This window comes from Vigna angularis, chromosome 4 (genome assembly GCF_016808095.1).
Source record: "Vigna angularis cultivar LongXiaoDou No.4 chromosome 4, ASM1680809v1, whole genome shotgun sequence".
In the NCBI taxonomy this organism is placed as follows: domain Eukaryota; kingdom Viridiplantae; phylum Streptophyta; class Magnoliopsida; order Fabales; family Fabaceae; genus Vigna; species Vigna angularis.
In genome coordinates, this window is record NC_068973.1 from 390,125 (window position 1) to 410,571 (window position 20,447).

The following is a 20,447-nucleotide window of genomic DNA, read 5'->3' on the forward strand; positions in this document are numbered from 1 at the left end:
ACGTATGAATTGAAATTGAAAGCAGAGGTAACTGTTTTTGTCAAAGTAGCGATTGCTTATACGTGCGTGTGTGTGTGTATGATAAAATAAAATTTAGAAGAACATGGTTTAAGGATCACGGAATGTCAGTGAATTAGATCTGTGAACAATGAATGTATGGAAAGGAATATGGATGCGTACCTTACAAAAAGAGAAAAAGATAAATAATTAATGTTGTTGGGGACCCACATAAACCTTAACCTAACCTAAACTCATCACACTGTGTTAAATGTAATGCTAGGTAACTAGAATAAATAGTTAAGCATTGCTCTTTACGTACATAACTCAGATTACATTCTATTTTTTTTTGGCTATACAGAATGAATTATAGCGACTCAAAACAGCACCTCGTGTTGGTTACATCCTTTTCACAACATGTAATTATTTTCAAACATCTAATTGTCAACACATAATTATGTTGTTTTGTTTTTTTTTCCACCGTATTAACCGGCACAAATCTTTCTATATGAAGCCGAAAAAAGTAGCAGTGATTAAGGTTCCCTTGGAGTGTTAGGTGAGAAGCAATGGGTTTCTTGTTCTTTCTTTTAGACGTGTAAATCGAGTGAAAATGATCCCAATTTTTTAACCAGGGTAAACAAAGAGTAAATAATAATAATAAGAATATATAGGTATAGTAATTTATTCCGTACTAATATTTAATTTTCCGGTATAATAAACTTATATATTTTCATAATGTGATCAAATTTACGTAAATTAGAAATAAGATATTTGTGTACTGTGATAAGATTTAGTTGGATTAAAAATAAGATTTATTTTATAAGATTGAGTTATGTTTAAAATTATTTTTCTATTGTGATATTATAATCATGTTATAAGATTGAATTAGATTTAATATTTTTTTTAACACAATTAAAATATTTTTATAAAATTTGTTATTTATTGAATTTATTGTTTTATTATTTATTTGATTATTATTAAATTATTAATAAATGTTTAACCTCACATTTGAAATATATCTATATATATATATATATATCTATATCTATATATATCTATATCTATATATATATATATATATATATATATATATATATATATATATATATATATATAAAGGATGTATTGAGGATAATTTACAAATATATATATAAATAAATGAATATTTTATTTTACGAATTAATTTAATAAGATTATATTAAACTTCAAATTCATATAAAGAAAAAAAAAAACGGAAAGTTTGTATGGAGACGTTGGACCATAAGAACTCCAACATGATGAGGTGGAACGATTGAATTTCTTCTCACAATTAATTGAATCAATGGATAACATAGGATTCCAACTTGCTTTAGGGTGATGTCTTGGTGATAATAATTTCAAAACGTCATTAAATTTGCGTTAAATAAATTTGTGTCTATTTAATTCCAATCATTTTTTGAATGGATTATGTAACTTTTAAGTTTATTTCAATTTTATGTTGGAGTATTGATCATATGATCATAGATATTTTGACTTTTCTAAAAATAAAAATAAAATAGCACAAAAAAAGTATTATTAAAATTTAAATTATATTAATAACTTTAATTTTAATTTTAAATTGAATAATTAATATGTACATTATAATAGAGATATATGTTTTAATAAAATATTTGTTAATATTTTTATTTTTTTAAATTGTTGTTTTATAGAACGAGTTTTACCTAAATTCATTTAGGACACGATGAAATAGACTGCATGAAAAATATTTTAATTTAACTGTTAATCTAATCTAACTTATTATTCAGGTTTTTTTTTAAAAAATCAGGTATCTTTTGGGAGTTCTAATAAGGAAACTTCTATAACAATTTTTCAGTGATAACTTTTTTTAATTTTAGTTTTATATCACTTTTTTTAATTTTAGTTTTATATCTTTAATCAAATATCTTTGATTATTTTATCGTCTGCTAGACTATTGGCCCAATAATAACTTAAACGTTGACCCAATTATGGCACAACATTGTTGATGTAGCGAGTGGACCGAACGATCATGGGTGTTAATCGTTTGGTCTATACTATATACCATACATGAAGTATTTAAATTAATTCGTTTAGAGTAACACAAATTTATTAGAAAGACTTAAAAAATCATATTTGCATGTTACTAAAATGATATAAGTTTATGTTTGCTTGGTTTAGTAGTAAATATTTATATTATACTTATTGGACCATATTAAAGAAATATAATTTTTTTCACACAATGCCACCAGATATCGACAATATGAAGACTCAAGTATAAATATATTGAGAGCTAGTGTACCATATATGTCTTATGACATCTCGACCATCTAGATGTACTTGGTCCTTATGGTTTGAACATGCACTATGACGGTTTGGTCAAATACATATCGACCATGATTGTTTTTATGAAAAATATTGATTAAGTTGACTAATTTAAGATCTATGATAATCTCATAGATTAATCAAAGACTAATCAAGATAATCAGTTACACTGATGACATCTCGACTATCTAGATGTATTCGGTCCTTATGGTTTGAACATGCACTATGACGGTTTGGTCAACTACATATTGACCATGATTGTTTCTATGAAAAATGTTGATTAAGTTTACTAATTTAAGATCATAATTAAGGTATGGTAAGCACATAGATTAATCAAATACTAATCAAGGTAATCAACTACACATATCAAGCTCATTCAGGTAAAAAGCCCATTAAGAGTGTATAAATAGTACAGTGTGCATTTAAGTAAATTGATTACATTCCATTATTACAACATTTAATACCATCTTATGCATTTGGTTGACTTGAGAGTATCTTTTATAGATACAAGTTACAACCCTTATTTGGCTTGGAGATGACGCCTTCTTGAACATGCATAGGTCTAGAATGTAAAGTCAAACCTAAATGTGTTTGGAGTTGAAGTCTTTACAAAATATATTTAGCTTTATAAGAATATATAACAACAAAGGTTGACTCTAAGGAGTTATCATAACATGAGAAATCATTGTGTATATTTAGTCATTTACCTATTTAAGTTATATATACTTGTATATATTTAAATTCATATTAAAGCACTTACATTACACTAAAATTAAATAAGATGATTTTATACTAGTTAAACATACATTTTCTTTTATAGTAATAAAAAATAATAAAATTATTATTACCATCACTATTATACTAATTATAAAATTAAAATATTTTTTTAAATTTACTGAAAATAATTTTTATTTATATTTGGATAATTTTATAATTAAGAGAATATTTAAGTTTAAAAAATCGATTAAACAAAAAAAAGTTAAAGTTTTAAAAAATTATTACTTAAATAATTATTTTAATTTTAAATAACTTATTTAACGTATAAAACTGGAAAACAAATCTAACCATTATAGAGGAATCCTGGAATAGATAATTACATAAACAACTGTGCACATTATAAAATCATGCATAAAATACATGATGTTGGTCCAAATAAAATCATTAAAAATTAAGCCCAAATTGATAGCCGAACTTAAATCTGGGCCAACTTCGAACATATTCAAATTAGGAATCGGTACACAATAAAATATATTATACATACTAGTTAAAATTTACTTATATGATTATTAGTGTATTATCTCTAAATAAATAAAAAATTGCTCGGAAATTCAAAATATTCAAATTTAAATAGTCAAAATTCTTAATTGTCTTGTTTAAGTGCATTCTTATTATATTTCATAATGTGAATAAATCTAAAATATGAAGAGACAAATCTCATCAAATAATATTTCTCTGGAAAAGTATTAGTACAATAATTTAACCTTGATGGTTGTAGGCGTTATATTAAGCATAATAGTGATAGAGAAGGAAAAATAAAAGAAAAACTTTTATCTTTAAATGTGATATTACTACTTACTTATTTAGGATATAAAATAATGAATTAGCTATTTTATTTTGTAGTTCCTCACCGTTTTGAAGATGAACACATACCTTACTCCAACATAATGAAAACCAATGCCACCAAACTTTCCATTCTTTAACACTTCATCTCTCCTTCACAAAGGAAATTACTAATTACCAATTTCACTTCCCACCATACTTAACTCGCTAATAATAACTATAATAATCCATTATCTTAATATATTTTTTTCATGCAATCTCTTAATTTCTTCTTCCATTCTTATCATATGTAAAAATATTTTGTATATAATGCAAGGATGTAGTTGTTTAAGCGAAAAAAAAAGGAAGAAAGAGGGAAATTTTGTGATTTGGCTTAAATAAAATATTTTTTCATTTAAATTGAAAAGAGTAATAGAAGATTGGTTTGTAAGTTTATGTTATTAATTAATACATTTTTTTTCTTTTCATTTTTTTATTAATATAATAATATTTTTAATTTTGTTTGGACAATCCTTCCACTGGTTGTTATTTTTAAAATTTTTCTAAAATGTTTAAATTATTTTTCTGTGAGAATTCAACCACGGTTTACAATGATTTGCATATCTTATTCAACAAAACAAACTATTTTGGGTGTGGGGTACACTTTTCACTAAGTCTCTCAAAATGTCATTTTTGGTTTTCATTATAAAGTTCTCTTACCAGACTGTGCGGGTGGGTGTGTACCTGTTAAAGCCACTTCGACGCTTAAATCAGTAAATGACCGATTGGTTAGCACAGTGAAGTCTTAAATTTGCAATAAATACAATCACTTATTTTCTTACCTTACATATGTATTTATAGATTTCAAAAAGAGTTTTTAATTAAAGTTGACCTAATCACAGCCCGATAAATATATTTACTTGTAAACATGATCAATTTGTGATGTGATCGATTAATAGATATTTGACCAATCGGTTTTTCACTCTTTAGTGAACTCGTCCAGTCTACAGATGATAAATAAGGATGAAAACGTTGATCCCTAGTTAACTAGTACTCATTAGAGAATGTTGATCATCCTGTAAATCAAAGACCCATCAATTATACATACACAAACTAAACTCTTGTGTATATAATGGTTGAGTGCAACAATGGATTTGTTTTAGTTCTCTTCATTAAAAAAGTAAAGGGATACTTTTTTTTCACTTTTTTGTTAACATGTTTTTCCCCTCATTAATTTCACTTTTGTGTTGCAGCCTTTTCAAAGGAGTTTAACTTCCACTAGACTGAATATTTTTTATTTGAGAAGAGTTAGTTTAAGGGAAATTATGAATTTGATCCATGCACATAACAAATTAATATCACTTTTATTCTAAAAGTTTAAGACACACAAGGTTTATATTATTGGTTAGAAAAAAATATTTTGACACTGCAAATGTGTCATTTTCTTATTGATTCTGTATTGATGTACTCTAAATGTAACACCTCTAATTTTGGATATCACTAGATTAAACATTTTTTGTTCAATTCACTCAGAAATAAAACTCTTCCAATTATAGATGGTTTCGTTCAAATTCACTCATAAATAAAACTCTTCCAATTATAGATGGTATAACCGTCACTAAATCATATAAGAATTAAAAACAAAATCATTTAATACACAGGAGGATTTGTTAATTAAATGGATTTCATATAAAGCCGAAGATTAATTAATGTATAGAAGTCATATATTCACTTTAATTGTATAAAGATGCATAAAGCCTTGAAACTCTTTTTAGAAACAAAATACAATTCCTTTAAAGTCATATAGCTTCTTTTAAATTACATAATGAAAATACACTTTATATAATTCTCTCGGAAATTTCATCTATTAAATAGGTAAAAGCGATACTACAATAATTACATTAACAACAATATAAATTTAATGTCTTAATATTTTGAGTTACAAATGGTTTCATGAATCTGGGATTCAATCTTTCCAAAAGCATTCTTCGTCTCCAGATGTCAGTTCACTCCTGCAACTGATATAGGCAGCAAGAGGAAAAGTATGTTTATTGAGGTATCTATTTGTCAAACCAATCTGTGTTTCGAATATTTCGTGTTATGCAATGCTTCAGGCCTGTCATTTTCTGCCAATATCTGAACTCCATTTCTATATTCAGTTTCTCACTCAATCTTCAAAGAGGACTGACAAGGAATTTGGAGTTGCAAATCAAACAAGGAACGCTTCCTGCTATATATGGTCATATCATGGATTAGAAGATTCGGAAAGGCACTAGAAGAATCCCATGAAGTGCATGTGGGAAGTGACTGAAAGATGGATTATAAATTACTTAAATGATCAATGCACAAACAGTACTTAATGTTTGTTGTCTAAGTCTATTTTAGCGGAGTTTTTAACAGCGGTAGGAACATCATTCAAAGAAAGAAAAAGATTGTATGTGGTAATTTAATATGGTACACAGACCTACACGACCAGTTTCGTGAGCTGCAAAGAAGCAATACAGACCCTGATCAAAGGGACTTAAGTTATACGCAAAACTAGACATTTTCTTCGTGTGGTTGCATGCATATATCTCAAGCATCAAGTTGAAGCTTCCCCGTTCAAGCGTATTCTCTTTGGACCTTTCTCTTCACCTTGGTTGCAGGCCGTTCCGATCATGTTTTCCTTTGCCTCTACCGAACACCTTTTGTAAGGTTTAAACCCTGTTCGACGAATCTTCAGCTTTCCTTGTCCAAGACCCATGGTTAGCAATCCCTCCTCTTCATCATTATCTTTGACAAATGACAAACTTTTCTGCAGCCCATCACAAATAGGACTGTGTTTTTTGGTTTCAAGGTCTTCATCTTTGTAGTTTTCGTTTTGCTTGTTGATGCTGTGAATCTGATTATCTGCATTTATCAAATCATGAGGAGGTGAAAAGCTTTGTGGCAACACCTCCCTGGAGAATAGCGCCTGAAAGGCAAGCCGCCCCTGAAAATAACAATGGCATGAGGAAAGAAGCAGCAGCGATAAAATGCACAAACTACATTAAGACTTCATCATTGGATAGAGAGTGATACCTCTTCAGAGACCTCCTTCCAAGAATCAGTAAGGTTGCTAATGCTTCTACTACGGCGATTATTAGGCTCAGAACCTAAAAGGTTTGTATCAGGTTTGTTTGGCTCTTCCTTTTCTTTCTCATCCTTCTCTAGTATCTCAGTCTCTTCACTGCTAGAGGTTGTGTTAGAACCACACGAGGAACGGTCTACAGGTTTTCTACCGTTTATTTTGTCGGAATCGGGATTCTCGGAAATCGCTTGGTTCATCTCATCATTAGTAGCCTTTGGTGCAGTATTTACATTGGTATCTCCCTTCTTCTCAGATTCTGATGAAGAAACAGCTGGTGACTTGGAAGCTGAGTGTTGAGCTCGCAGAACTTCCGATTGTTCTGGAGGAGGATTTTCTGGCTTAACCTCTCCTTGTTGGTTTTTGTGCTGTGATTGACCGAGAGTCATGGATGGAGCTGCAGTCGCTGGTGCAGGAGGACACGCAAAGGCAGTATGAAGTGGAGTACACAAAGGAAGCAGTCCATGGGCAGCCCACCATGAAGTTGCGGCAGCAACTGTAGCTGCTGTAATAGCTGTCACACTAGGAGGAGTGCACACGGGAGAATCTACGGAAGTTTCTGCATTTGCATAGGGCCAAAATGTAGCAGCAAAACTTGCAGCAGCATGGGCAGCAGGATTTTGCAGCAAGGTAGAGACAACAAGACTTGAAAACGTGGAGGACATATGAAGAAATGAATGGTAATCATCCTGATTGTGTTGTAAGAAGGGAGGACAAGGAGAAAACGATTGATGAAGAGAGGACCGTGCTGTGTTGTTTTGACTTTCACTTATGTTTGATGCAGCAGAGTTTGTGACAATCTTAGGTTGCCCATTAAACTTCTCGTCAACAACGTGCACAGCGACATGTCTCGGGTAATTCTGATTTCCTTGCATCCCATCTGTTTTCTCAGTTTGAACCAATTTCAAAGTACCAGAATTCTCCGACTTAGAGACTTTACAAGTGGCATTAGTCTCTTGTTTGTGCTCTCCGTCATCTAACTCTAACTTGTGATTTTGAAGCTCATCAGTAATAAAAGACTCATTTGTTTCATCTAGAGTTGTTACCTCTTTTATTGAGGGTATAAACTCCCTCAAGGGACTTGGATTTCTGAGCGGCAGTGATAGAGATGAGGCAGGTGCTGCTTCCTGGAGAATGGTAAATATTTTTGAGCTGTTTTCGTCGTTATTTTCTTTTACAGTTGTTGGCATTTGGTCCTCCTGATAATGCTTCTAAAGGAGAAAGCAGAATGATGTTATGGAAAGGGGGAAGAACAGATAGTTTTAATGGCAATGGAAATATAAAAAGAAAAATAAATATAACCTCTGGAAGTGGTTCTTTCTCCAAGTCCAGTGCAAGTTTACCATGTGAAGATGCAAATGAAAGGAGAGACTTTCCATTCTTTGGGACAGCAGCATTGATCTTCCTGGGATAAGGATTGCTTGGTTTTCTTTTAGGCCTTGGAGGGGGTATGTCTATATCAAGAGCTTGTCCTACTGGAACACCCTTCACAAAGGCCTCTTTCTCCAACTGAAGGTAAAATTTGCAGTATTCTCAGAAAATTCTAATACCTCCAACAGTAACATTTCAATGCATTCAGTAATAAATCATAATCAAACAACTACAACCTCAAAAGAAAGCTAAGAAAACATCCAAAATCAATCAAGTTTATTGACTAGAATGATGTAGGAGGTTATTCCGACCAAGTCATTCAATCTAGAAAGTATAGTAACGGATCGCAAAAGTTGTATGTACTTGAAGACGTTACATGATTTACAGAAGCCACACTGCTGCTGACTTGTGCATAATTATCATTTGGATTTTACAGGAATCTTTATAATTGTATTTATTTTTAAACTTTGTTAATTTTATTATTTATTATTATTATTATTCTTGTTTTTAAATATATCATTCAACAATTTCTCAATATCTATGAAAGATATATTTATTATTACAAATACCAATAGATACACTTGTCATGCCAAAAGTACAAAAACTTACAAGTTTTCCAAAATATATATCTCGCATTCTCCACTTACTACAATTTTCAACAAGGTTATATATATATATATATATATATATATATATATATATATATATATATATATATATATATATATATATATATATATTGTTAATTTAATCATTTCACTATGTATTCACATATTTTATTTTCAGTATAATAAAAAGTAATAAAATTTTAATTTTGATAATTTTTTTAACTCTATTAATAATGAAGATAGTTGACATGAATTTAATTTTTAATAATTGTTACATGTATTTATTAAAATGAAAAATTAACGTTAATATACAATTAATATTGAAGTAAAACACTAAAGGATTATAAAGATTGTAAAAGATAAACTATTTACACTATTTTTTTTCTTCTTTTTTTTCAAAATAAGGTAAGTTGATGCAAAAGAAATCCAAAGGTGATCCAAATTAGGGTGACATCCCTTATATCATTTTTGCTCATATTATTAAACCTAAAGGAATGACTACAAATTGGTATATTTTAAATTCAAAAAATTATTTTAAGATTTTAAGTCTAAGTGGATTTAGATTGGATATAGATTGAACAATATTTTAGATTAAAAAAATTCAAAATTAAGAAAAATCTAAGTTAGTTTAAGTTATAAAAGATTAGATCAATTCATTTATAGTTAACCAAAATTGGGTTAGATTGAGTCCACTTTATACACGATTGAGTTGCATTGAACTAAAGTCATGTAAGATTGGATAAGTCGAACAAAATCAAAGTCAAGCTAGGTTAGGCTTAACTTAGGCTTGATCAAGCTATACCAAAAGGGTGTTGCTCCCTCCACCACCACCCTATACTTCCTCCACCTCCCCACATTATTTTAAATACAATTATATCCTTAATTTAAAAAGATTTTTACTTTTACCCTATTTTAAATAATTTGAAACCCTAATTTTACTTTCCCAGCACCCACCCACGGAACTCTCTTCCCCTTTCCCCATTTCCGTTTCACCTCCCCACCTCCCGCACTTCCATTTCTTTTTCTTCCCAGTTTTTTTTTTGGTTTGAAAGCTTCCATTGCCGCCGTGGTGTGAAGGAGCGTCGCCGCCGTGGTGTGGAGGAACATCGAGGAGCGTCCAAAGCATCAACCAGCGTGAGGAAGTATACATCAACGGAGGTGACATCCTTCAACGGATGTCCCCTAATAAAACAAACTCTAAAATAAAAAACGTAACCTTTAAACGGAGGTGACATCTTCAACGGATGTCAACATCCGTTTAAGGTAAAACGGATCGACATCCGTTTTTCCTTAACGGATGTTGACATCCGTTGAAGGATGTCACCTCCGTTTAAAGGTTACGTTTTTTATTGTAGGGTTTTATTTCAAGGTTTATTCGAATACGAGGAAGCACGACACACACTGCACCACTCCACGCACTACATCACTCCACGCACTGCACCACGAGAGCGACACTACACCACGAGAGGGAAACTACTTGATAATTCTTTCCACCACCACCAACCTTTGCAACTTGTAGTATCTCACAACAACGAAAGAAAGAGAGGAAGAAATATAATGTTAAAATGAAAGAAAATTATTTTACTCACGTACGGGACTAGAATAGGTTATTAGTGAAATAGGTTGTGAATGGGTAAAATTAAAAAATAATAACCCTAAAAATAAAATTTTTACTGAAGGACAAAATAGTAAAGGGGAGGTGGAAGGAGAAAGGTGTGGTGGTGGAGGGAGCAACACCCATACCAAAATTAGGTTGGGTTTGGTCGAGCCCAACCTAATGTTAGGTCATGCTTAAGTCAATTGGACTAGGTTAGACCTAGGTAAGTCTTGGTCAGGTTAGACCTAAGTCAAGTTAGATCAAGCTAGTACCATGTCAAGTTGGGCTCAGGTAAGATTGGTGGGAAACTTATAAGGTGAAGCGAGGTTGGATCATATCAAGTTGAGTCAAACTCAGCCCAAGTTTATAGAACCTAGGATAAGTTGAGACATGACAATTCAAGTTGAGCAGGGTCAGAGTTAGGTCGAGCTAGCCCAAATTCATGTTAGACTAAGTAAGCATAGGCCCAAGTCGAGTTAATACCAAACTAGCTCAAACCAATTCGAGTTGAGTCAATTTGGATCCACATTAGGTCTATTTATGAGAGACCAATGAAAAGTTGAATTAAGACAAGTCTATTTTAGGTTAAGTCGAGTCAATCCAAATCTATGTTAAGTTGAGTGCGTCTCGATCCATGTCATATTGAATTGGATTAGATCAAGTCGAGTTGATGGAGATCCATGCTCAGATATGTTAAGTGAAATCTAGTAAGCCTAAATCTAGGTTAAGAAAGATTTAATCAGGCCAAAGTCTTGCAAAGTCTTATTTTGTTTTCATTTTTAAATTAGTTTTTAGCATTTCTTTTTACACGACTTTATTATTGATTTTCTGTTACGAAAGCATGTAACCACTTTTTCACTTAAGTATATATATATTTTTATTAAAACTTTGTTTTGTTTTTTGTTTTAGTTAACTTATTGATTTTTTTATTTATTCAAAAATTCTATTTACTTTTATTTTAAAAAATAAAAATTTACTTATAAGTTTAAATTTAAAATAAATTTTTTATCTATTTTAATTTACATAATTTTAATAGTGTGGTCTGTTAATTAAAATAATGATGTTAATTTAATGTAATTTGGAAGATATAAAACAATAAAATTGTAATCGAAAATAAATAACAATGTTGAAAATTCATATGAAGAAAATATCAAAACAAATATTTAACAAAAAAAATGTTTCATAACAAAAAATAATAATTAAAATTATGTAAAAGTTTCTAAAAATTCATTTAAAAAATTACAAAATGAAAATTTAAAAATTTAAAATCATGTTTCTTAACATAATTTTATAAAAAGGAAAACATGTTTGGACGTACGATTCAAATAAAAAAAAAATGACCACTATAAATATGATTTAAATAAAATAAATAAATAAAAAACATGTTTTTAAATATCATGTTTATCGTTAAATCTTAAATCCGATAAAATTTTTACCTGAAAATACAAGGTTTTTTGTTTTGTTTTAGAATTGTAATTCCAAACATCATTTACTTAAATCACAAATTTTTAACATTTTATCTATTTACATAATATCTTAAAAATGAAAACTTGTTTGGTTTAAGCAAATAATTTTAGTTTTCATTTGCTAATTTAAAATAGGTATAAAATTATGAAAACAAGAAGAAAACACATTCCACCATTTCTTATATAATTTTTAAACAATAAAAAAATTAAAAAAATAAAGTATTAATTTTGTAATTACAGTGAATATTAGAAAGGAAGATAAAAATGTTAGTTCAAATAAAAAACTCTAAACTTTTAATAATATTAAACTTCTATCATCCTTCTAATACGACTTATTGCATTAAAAGCAACAAGGGGAAGCAATTAAACAATTAACTACAAGTTAATTATTCAAATATAAACTGTATATCACAATTTACAATAAGACATCGTATTTAAACTTTAACATTTTTCATTCATATGATTTTGAAAAGTACTAGCATAAAAAGGAAATGAAAAAGGCATTTTATGCTCATATCATTATAAAATATTGATAAAAAATCTCTATAGTTATCTTGGCTTAGATAGAGGTTCGATTCATTTTTTTGGAAAACTCATGATGATTTTTGAAGTGTATTTAAATTGGTTTTGTCAATTTAGTACATATGCATGCATAATTATATCATTTGGTTTATTTTATTATTTATTGTCTTCATTTTAGATTATACTCTTTTTTTCTTTTAGTTTTTTTATTGTTTATTGTAAATAAATATTTTAGGACCGGAATAGAAGTTATAGTGTGAAAGGAATATGAAGAAAAAAATATTAAAGTTGAAATAAATTAAATGAGAAAAGATAAGTAAAAAAATTCTCATGCTGAAGGTGGATTAAGCATTTTAGAAGAGTGATTTAAACTCAAAAGAAAACAGAATCATAAAAACATTTATTTTTGTATTTTAACAAGGGTTTGACCAATTAGTTGTCATTGAAGGCGATACATTCTAGGAGGTAGAGTCTATTTTTATACAACCAGATGTTTCACCAATATTAAGTTTTTTATGTTGTAAAATATGTTTAGTTAAATGGGTTGAGAAATGTTGTAAAAATAATCAAGTTTCATCATAATTGAGAAATTGGGTGCACTTAATTTGAAATAATTATTGATTTAATAGTTTTAGTAAATTGATCATGGGAGGCTAGGTTTAATCGTACACTCTCTAAACAATTAGGAACGAATAATTCTTAAGAAATATTTTTTTAACAACTTTTTTTATAATAATTAGTTTGAAATTAATCATTTTAAATATTCAAACCAATGAAATAATGACACGTAATCTACTATTAAAAAGTTATTAAAAAAAATTGTTAACATAGTATTAATTCTTAATTAAGTAAAAAAATACTTTGAATATTAGTGTTAATTGAAATGATGAATTGAAATGATGAAACATATAAGAGAAAATATCAAATCTATTTACAATGCTTTATAGTAATTGAATTTGTTTATAATCCTACTTATTTTAAAACTTTGTTTATTTTTTAATCAGTCCTGGTTATTTTATTTAAAATATCTTAAACTTAATGTTTATAATTGTAATTTTGGTAAAATTTGATACATTTGATTAATTTTTTATTTGAAAAATTATCACTGTTTTTTACAGTTTTATCGAAAATTTCAAATTATCTAGTTTTTCACCAAATTAATATTCAACAATTCTTCGATATCTATGAAAGATATATTTATTATTACAAAATACCAATACATACACTTGTCATGCCAAAAGTACAACAACTTACAAGTTTTCCAAAATATATATCTCGCATTCTCCACTTACTACAAAATTTAACAAGGTTATATATATTATTATATTAGAAAACAGATATTTGAACACACTGATGCATCAAACAGTCTTGTTTACACAATAAAAACCAATATTTTTATTCGTCGTTGTAGAATCTAAAGTTATTGGTTTGTAAAGTATAAAACCTTTTTTCTGAATCTTTGAGAGTGTGATAAGAGTCTAAAGAGATTTGCTAGTAAATTAATACTTGAGATATTGTTTGGAAAAACAATTTCAAGAGTATTTAGCTTAAGTCAGTAGTGACTTAGAAAAAACAAAATTATATTTAATAGACGAACTAAATGTTGACCATTTTGTAAGAAAAAAGTAAAATAAAAATTTAAAAATTGGGTAAAAACGTAATTAATATAATATGTAACATAATTAATATTATGTTAAGTAATATGTCACTTTTTATTTATAAAATCCGTTAATTGTTAATACATTCTTCTTTGTTTCTCTTCTTTACCTTACCATTATTGCCTTGCAATAAAAATATAAATAATAACATAAATAAATAATACATTTCTATTAATGACTTTTTAAACTAAATAGTTAAAAATAATAATAATAATTTTACATTATTATTTTCAAACAAATAACCTCTATTTTTACTGTATTGTTAATGTATTTCTCTTCTTTTTCTCTCTTTCACGCACTTTTCCCTCTATTTCTTTCCTCTTCATCAAAATATCAGTATATGCTTTATCAAATAGAAACAGAAAATGATGGAGAAACGTCCAGATTGTAAAATTAGGACACTAAGGAAGAGGATAGAGACTCTTGAATAACTCAATAATGCATATTCTTTTAGGTCTAGTTAAAAAATTGGAATTTTTGGGAAGATCAAAAGTTCTTGCAGTAACTTCAGTCTTTCTCTCTTTTCGGTACCAATTCCAATAATGTTTCTTGCCAAAATTAATCTTCGGGTAATTTCTACAGATTCTTTATTCTCTAGATAGCTCCACAAAGCTTTGGGATTGGGTTTAAGGTTATGGATGAGATCTATTGAAGGATTTCTATCGATTGACAACCACATGCAATCTCAACCATAAAATTGGTATAAATTTGCCCACGGTATGACCCTAAATTTGAGCTAAAAGCAGCTAGAGAATGAACACTTCTCTAAGTGGATTCAGTATTCACCATCACTGCCCTGGGTTAACAACATTAATATCCCAAAAACCTTTTTACCAAATTATAGTTTATCCTTTTGTCCATTCTTTCTACGATTGGTAAAGGAAATCTCATTCAGCTAAACTAATATTGTTAAAGATCTCTATACAAATCATATGTTGATAGAAGTATCAGGTTCTAAAAATATACCTCTATCTGTCGTACTTGTCATTGCTTTTATCTCTGGTTGCATTCTATATCCTACAAATGGCACAAAGAGTAGTGCAATTGAACGAAAAAAAGGGGACTGGTTTGACCAAGCAATCGGACAGATTACTTAGCCAAACCAGTCCCCCTTGTCCTTTTAACACTTTTATCTTCTTTAAAATCAATTTGTTGCCATATATCTTCATTGCGTTTGTGTACTCTATCAAATCATCGAATCCCTCGTTTCTTCAACGCACACACCGATAAAAGGGTTCGGCATGAAAACTCAATTCCAAATAGTTGCAAACTTGAACTTAATATAGAAACCATAGATGCATAAAAAAATACACCTGAATGCCTGAGACTGAGGTTATATCTTTAACATTCTCTTCAACTAAGCTAAAATGTTTTAGTACATTTTATCATCAATAATTGCAGGCCATGTCCTATATTGTTCATAGTAAAGGCTATAGTAAACGCTACAAAAAATGCAAAAGGGTTCACTCTTGTCAGTGATCCAGTTGGTAATTTGTTATGATATTTATTACAGTTAAACCTTGATCGTTGGATTACATAAAGGCTAAGCCTTAAGCCTTGTTTAATCTAGTTTTTAATGCGCTTACCAAAGACCAACAAAAAATGATCTCTAATTGCATGTTTTTGCAGAGAATATAGTTTTTATTAAAAAATCAAGAGAAGTACTTAACTATCAGAAGCTGTTAGCTAAGTTTGGTGACAATTTTTATTGTTTTGCTATACTTAGATATATTGGTATCGCACAAATTGAGGAACGGATGAAAGAAGGCCACAAGAAGAGTATATTTCTTTCTCAAAAAGTGTATCCTGGATTTTCTTTTTATGTCGAAAGTAACATCTACTGAGGGAGCCAACCACGTGACACCTAATTGTTTCTAAAAGTGAAAAATTCAGCGGATGATGGTGACGAATGAAATAAGCTGGTTGGTAAAGGTTATCTCAGACTTACCTTTCTCTATGCATGTGCTCAGCGAGTTCATGTCTTTTCCAGGGGACACTCAATTGGGATAGCCAAAGGAGTCTTCTAGGCAAGGCATAAGCCATGATATAGTGCTATATACGCATCGGACGGGTTTTCCACACAAGTGTTTTGTGTGATGTTATTTAAAAACAAAATTCTGAGAGCTTAAAATCAACCAGTTAAGATGCAGAACCATTTTGTTCCATTGAATGGGAATTTCATGAATAAAAAAAATACCAAATTGAATAACAAATCAGCATCAAATCAAACGAAGCATAAATTCTAATTATAGGACCACAATGTATAATCCAAGGAATGAAGGTACGGATTTACCTTTGAAAAGAATTTCTGAGCGTGACTTCTGATTTGCACAGCAGTCTTTGTTCCTATGTGCTCTGCACAATAAAAGTAGAACATCAAAAAGCGGACAGTAGTCCTATATAAAAATTCAACAAAACAGATAGAGCAATTTGTGTCCTTTCTTATTAAGATATTTCAAAATGGAATTTATGCTATATATATGTGTGTGTGTGTGTGTACACACACATATATATAAGTGTTGATGGTGAACAAAATATTGCCTTCTATGCGCTGCCATGCTCGCCCGTATAGCTTTAAGGCTTCCAGAAATCTATTATGTTCCTCCTCGGTCCATCTTTCTCTTTGCTTTGTGATAGTATATGGTTTTCGTGTCTGCAATTGCCAAGTAGCCACTCAGATAATAATATGAATTAATTGATATTTTAGTTTCTACAGTTGTTTCCAGTTTACACTTTTCGCACGTGCAGAAAAATTGTAGCCTTTAATTTCTGTAACATAATATTTTTATTATGTTATCGGTGCAAAGTATTTATTAGTTTTTTGTTCAATAATAATAAGGTTTAACTGATGTTTTAACCTCTACTGTTCCTTCAAGTTTACAATTTTCTCTGAATACCAAAAAACTACATAAGTGTTAGCTCCTACACATGCATCCATCAGCTTTCCTAATGATTAATTTTTGCAAGGAGCTTAACTAGCTACTTTTAATGGTTTCCAGCTATAGATTTTTCATTTACAAGATATAAAATCGTAACATTATTCAAACGATGGGAGACAGTTCTACTCAGACCAACATAATGTTGGTCTGTACACAAAATTAAGTGAAGCTTTTGATCCGGTAGTTAAGATAACATCGTTGACAGTGCTATTGTTAAAACCACGACAAATTGTTTAGACATATATAGTAAAATTGATACAGAATTTCCTAGCAATGTAAAATCGCAATATTTTTGGTCTGACAGTTTTATGTAGGCAGAACACTTTTTTGGCGATTTTGACAATTCAACTGTCAACTGTAAAAAAAGGAACCATTGTAATGTAAACTGTCAAAAAGAAGAACAATTCACGGTAGTGAACAAAATATAACTTAAAAAGGAAGACGCGTAACGAACAGGGGACAACTATAGGGTCCAGACCAAAATATCAGTTAAACCTACTACTAATAGTAACAACAACAATAATAATAACAGCTTTGTTATTTCCTTTTTGAGGAATCATTGTTTCCCGTTAGTATAGGACAATAAACTTGACTTACCTTAATAACCACTTCTTCTCCAGAGGAGTAGGCGTCCATTAGAGGACGTGTGCAGCTAGCGCTGCTTCAGATCTTCCCTGACGAGGAGTGGGTAAAAGGAATATCTCCTTTCGTTTTTTGTGACATGGAACACAGCAAATGGTAAAGCCCTGGTGAAAGTAAGCAGAAGCTGATGACAAGGCGATGCTACTGCAAAACAAACACAAAGCAAAAACAATAGGTAGAGATCCGTCTCTGTTTCGTATCAGATATAATATCTATAAATAAGTATTCCAACTCACACGCAGGATAATAGAGATTAGAAATGACATGAAAAAAGCAGAAAAGGGTTCAATAAATTTTAAGAATCCACCGCAACAGAGAGAGACGCTTCTCCGAAAGAAGAATAAAAGAAAATTCTTTAATCAGTCCTCACCAAAAAGAACTCCACAGCGCCAAAACCTTTCAAACGTGGAAACAACTACAATTAGTATATCACAGGAACACTTCCATCTTGCACGTTCTAACTCATAATTTCACTTCAAAATTACAATCTGTCACTGTGGATAAATAAATAAATAAATACAATACTCCTATTTAGTTGCCGAGAACAATTAATCACAGAGCATAGCAAGCAGATGGTTAACTCACGCAAATCCGGAAAGTAGTTCACTCAGTGAAGTACTTAGAGATGCATAATCAATCGTTTTACAATTTCCGGTGATTAAATTTTCTCGGTAACAAAAAATAGGGGAAACTGAATCCTTTTGGAAGAGAATAAAGAGAGGAGGTGAAAAGTACCTTGAAAAAGAGCCATGGGTGTGACAGGAGCGATCATGCATGTGAAGAAGAAATGGATTTCACCGGACACTCGCCGGAGGACTCATTTGCGGCAATGGCGAATCCGACTCTTAAGGATCAGAGGAAGAATTGAATTGGAAGAGAAAAGAAGATTAGGAAACAGTAGGAAAAGAAGAAGAAGAAGAAGAAGAATTAGGGAGCGACTCAACTACAACGAACCAGAAGCATCCACACGAACTGTCGAACAGTGAGAAGCAATCTCAGCCACTAGAATTTCCCCAGGATTTTTATTTTTTCTTTTAATAAAAAAGAAGTAGTCGTTTTAATTTGAGGCTGCTAAGGTGCGGAAGAGCAAAACTGTAGGGATGACGACAAGTGGCATGAATTTAGTGGCTGGTGGAGGTAACACACATCCTTGCACTTTTCCTAATTTCTTTTTTTACTCTTTTTCAATTTCTTTATTATTGTTTTTTGGGGCCTTTTTCCCCAAACTCAAATCTCATCCACAAACTCCAACGCCATAGTTTTCAGTCCGTAAAAGCGTCGCCAGCTGTCACATGTGGGCCCTCCAGTTGCGTGGCAATGGCTTCTTTCAGTCACCGGCGCACGGAGGGGCTCGCTCCTGCCGTTTTCTTCTGCCCACGTGGCTCAATCAACACCACCACCTTCGCCGGAGTAAAAATGGCAACTATTTGGATTAATAGTATCTATTCATTATCACACTGCAATAAAAAATATTATCTGTTATCCATCTTTTATCCATCAAATACCAGCTTAAAAAATATTTGTTAATTTTAAATAATTCATATGTATCCCACAAATATTTTTAAAAATTATATTCTATAAATTTTTAATACAAAATTACAAAAAAAAAATATAAAATATAATATAAATTCAATTTTAAATTTAATCTAATAAAATATAAATTAAATTTTAATCTAATAAAATATAAGTTAAATTTCAATTTTAATTATTTGAAATAATAAATATCTATGATACTCATACCTAAATTATTTATAAATACATATTAAAATATTTATTATTTATTATTTAAGTGTAATAAATATTTATGAATACTTAATTATAAATTTTATCTGTAAATACCCACATTTCTATGTTTGACACTCTTATATTCATGCCAACATTATTTTCTTTTGCAATTTTAACCTTTTTTTTCATACATTTTGTTTCTAAAAATTAATTTTTAAAATACTAACTATAAACATGACTCAATTAAAAGTTTAGGGAAATATTTTTAAAGAGAAAACTAACTTAATGATATAATAACTTTGAGAAAAAATTGTTTGGTTTAGCATTTTTGTGGCACAGGAGATGCCATGTGGCATCTAAAAAAGGAGGCAGACAGAGTGCTAAGTTTTCTTGTGTTCTTTTGGTGGATGTTTGTAATCTAAATTGCGTCTTCGATCTGAACCCACAAGATCTGTTCACAAGATACGATGCATGAAAAAGGAATATGTGAAAGAAAATAGATTAAAAAAGGTTAATTAAATCAGAAAAAAAAAAGGAAAGTTATAGTTAAACAGAGATTAGATAGAAGAGAACGGGATTATTAGATGCTTATGTTAAGGATTCTTCAAACAAAATTAAACTAAATCAAATTACAACCAAGCAAACTAAGTTGCATTTAAAAAGAAAATTGAATCGTTTTAAATAAAACAGCTAAAATAAATTCTTTCTTTTTTCAATTTGAATTATCTTGAAATTGAACCACTAAAATTAATTGAATTAAATTTATGATGTTGAAAATGTATTTTAAGTTATTTGAGTAGTTCGTAGGAGTTATAAGCCCGAACACTATGTAAATCCCTTACATGACTAAAATTAGTAATATCTGTTTCTTTTTTTAGAAATAGTTCTAAAGTGCTATATTCATGTTTCTTTTTTCTTACTATAATAATTATAAAATAGTATAATAATTTACAAAGTG

At 29.9% G+C, this 20,447-nt stretch overlaps 1 protein-coding gene across 7 annotated transcripts; it reads right to left on the reverse strand.

Annotated features, from left to right (window-relative positions):
* Positions 1-6,159: 6,159 nt before the first annotated feature.
* LOC108322303 (protein LATE ELONGATED HYPOCOTYL) lies at positions 6,160-18,764 on the reverse strand. Of its 7 annotated transcripts, none has more exons than XM_052875982.1 (8): positions 18,709-18,764; positions 18,500-18,608; positions 17,720-18,160; positions 16,725-16,836; positions 16,477-16,538; positions 8,264-8,470; positions 6,916-8,172; positions 6,160-6,826 (listed from the first exon to the last, which is right to left on the reverse strand). In XM_052875982.1, exons 3-8 carry the CDS (start codon positions 17,756-17,758, stop codon positions 6,437-6,439), a joined length of 2,067 nt encoding a protein of 688 aa, XP_052731942.1. In that variant the 5' UTR covers positions 17,759-18,160; positions 18,500-18,608; positions 18,709-18,764; the 3' UTR covers positions 6,160-6,436. The 7 variants fall into 7 exon arrangements, with proteins under 7 accessions (XP_052731942.1, XP_052731943.1, XP_017409833.1 ...); XM_052875983.1 differs by having other exon boundaries at positions 18,719-18,737; XM_017554344.2 differs by lacking the exon at positions 18,709-18,764 and having other exon boundaries at positions 17,720-17,908; positions 18,135-18,160; positions 18,500-18,687.
* Positions 18,765-20,447: the final 1,683 nt, after the last annotated feature.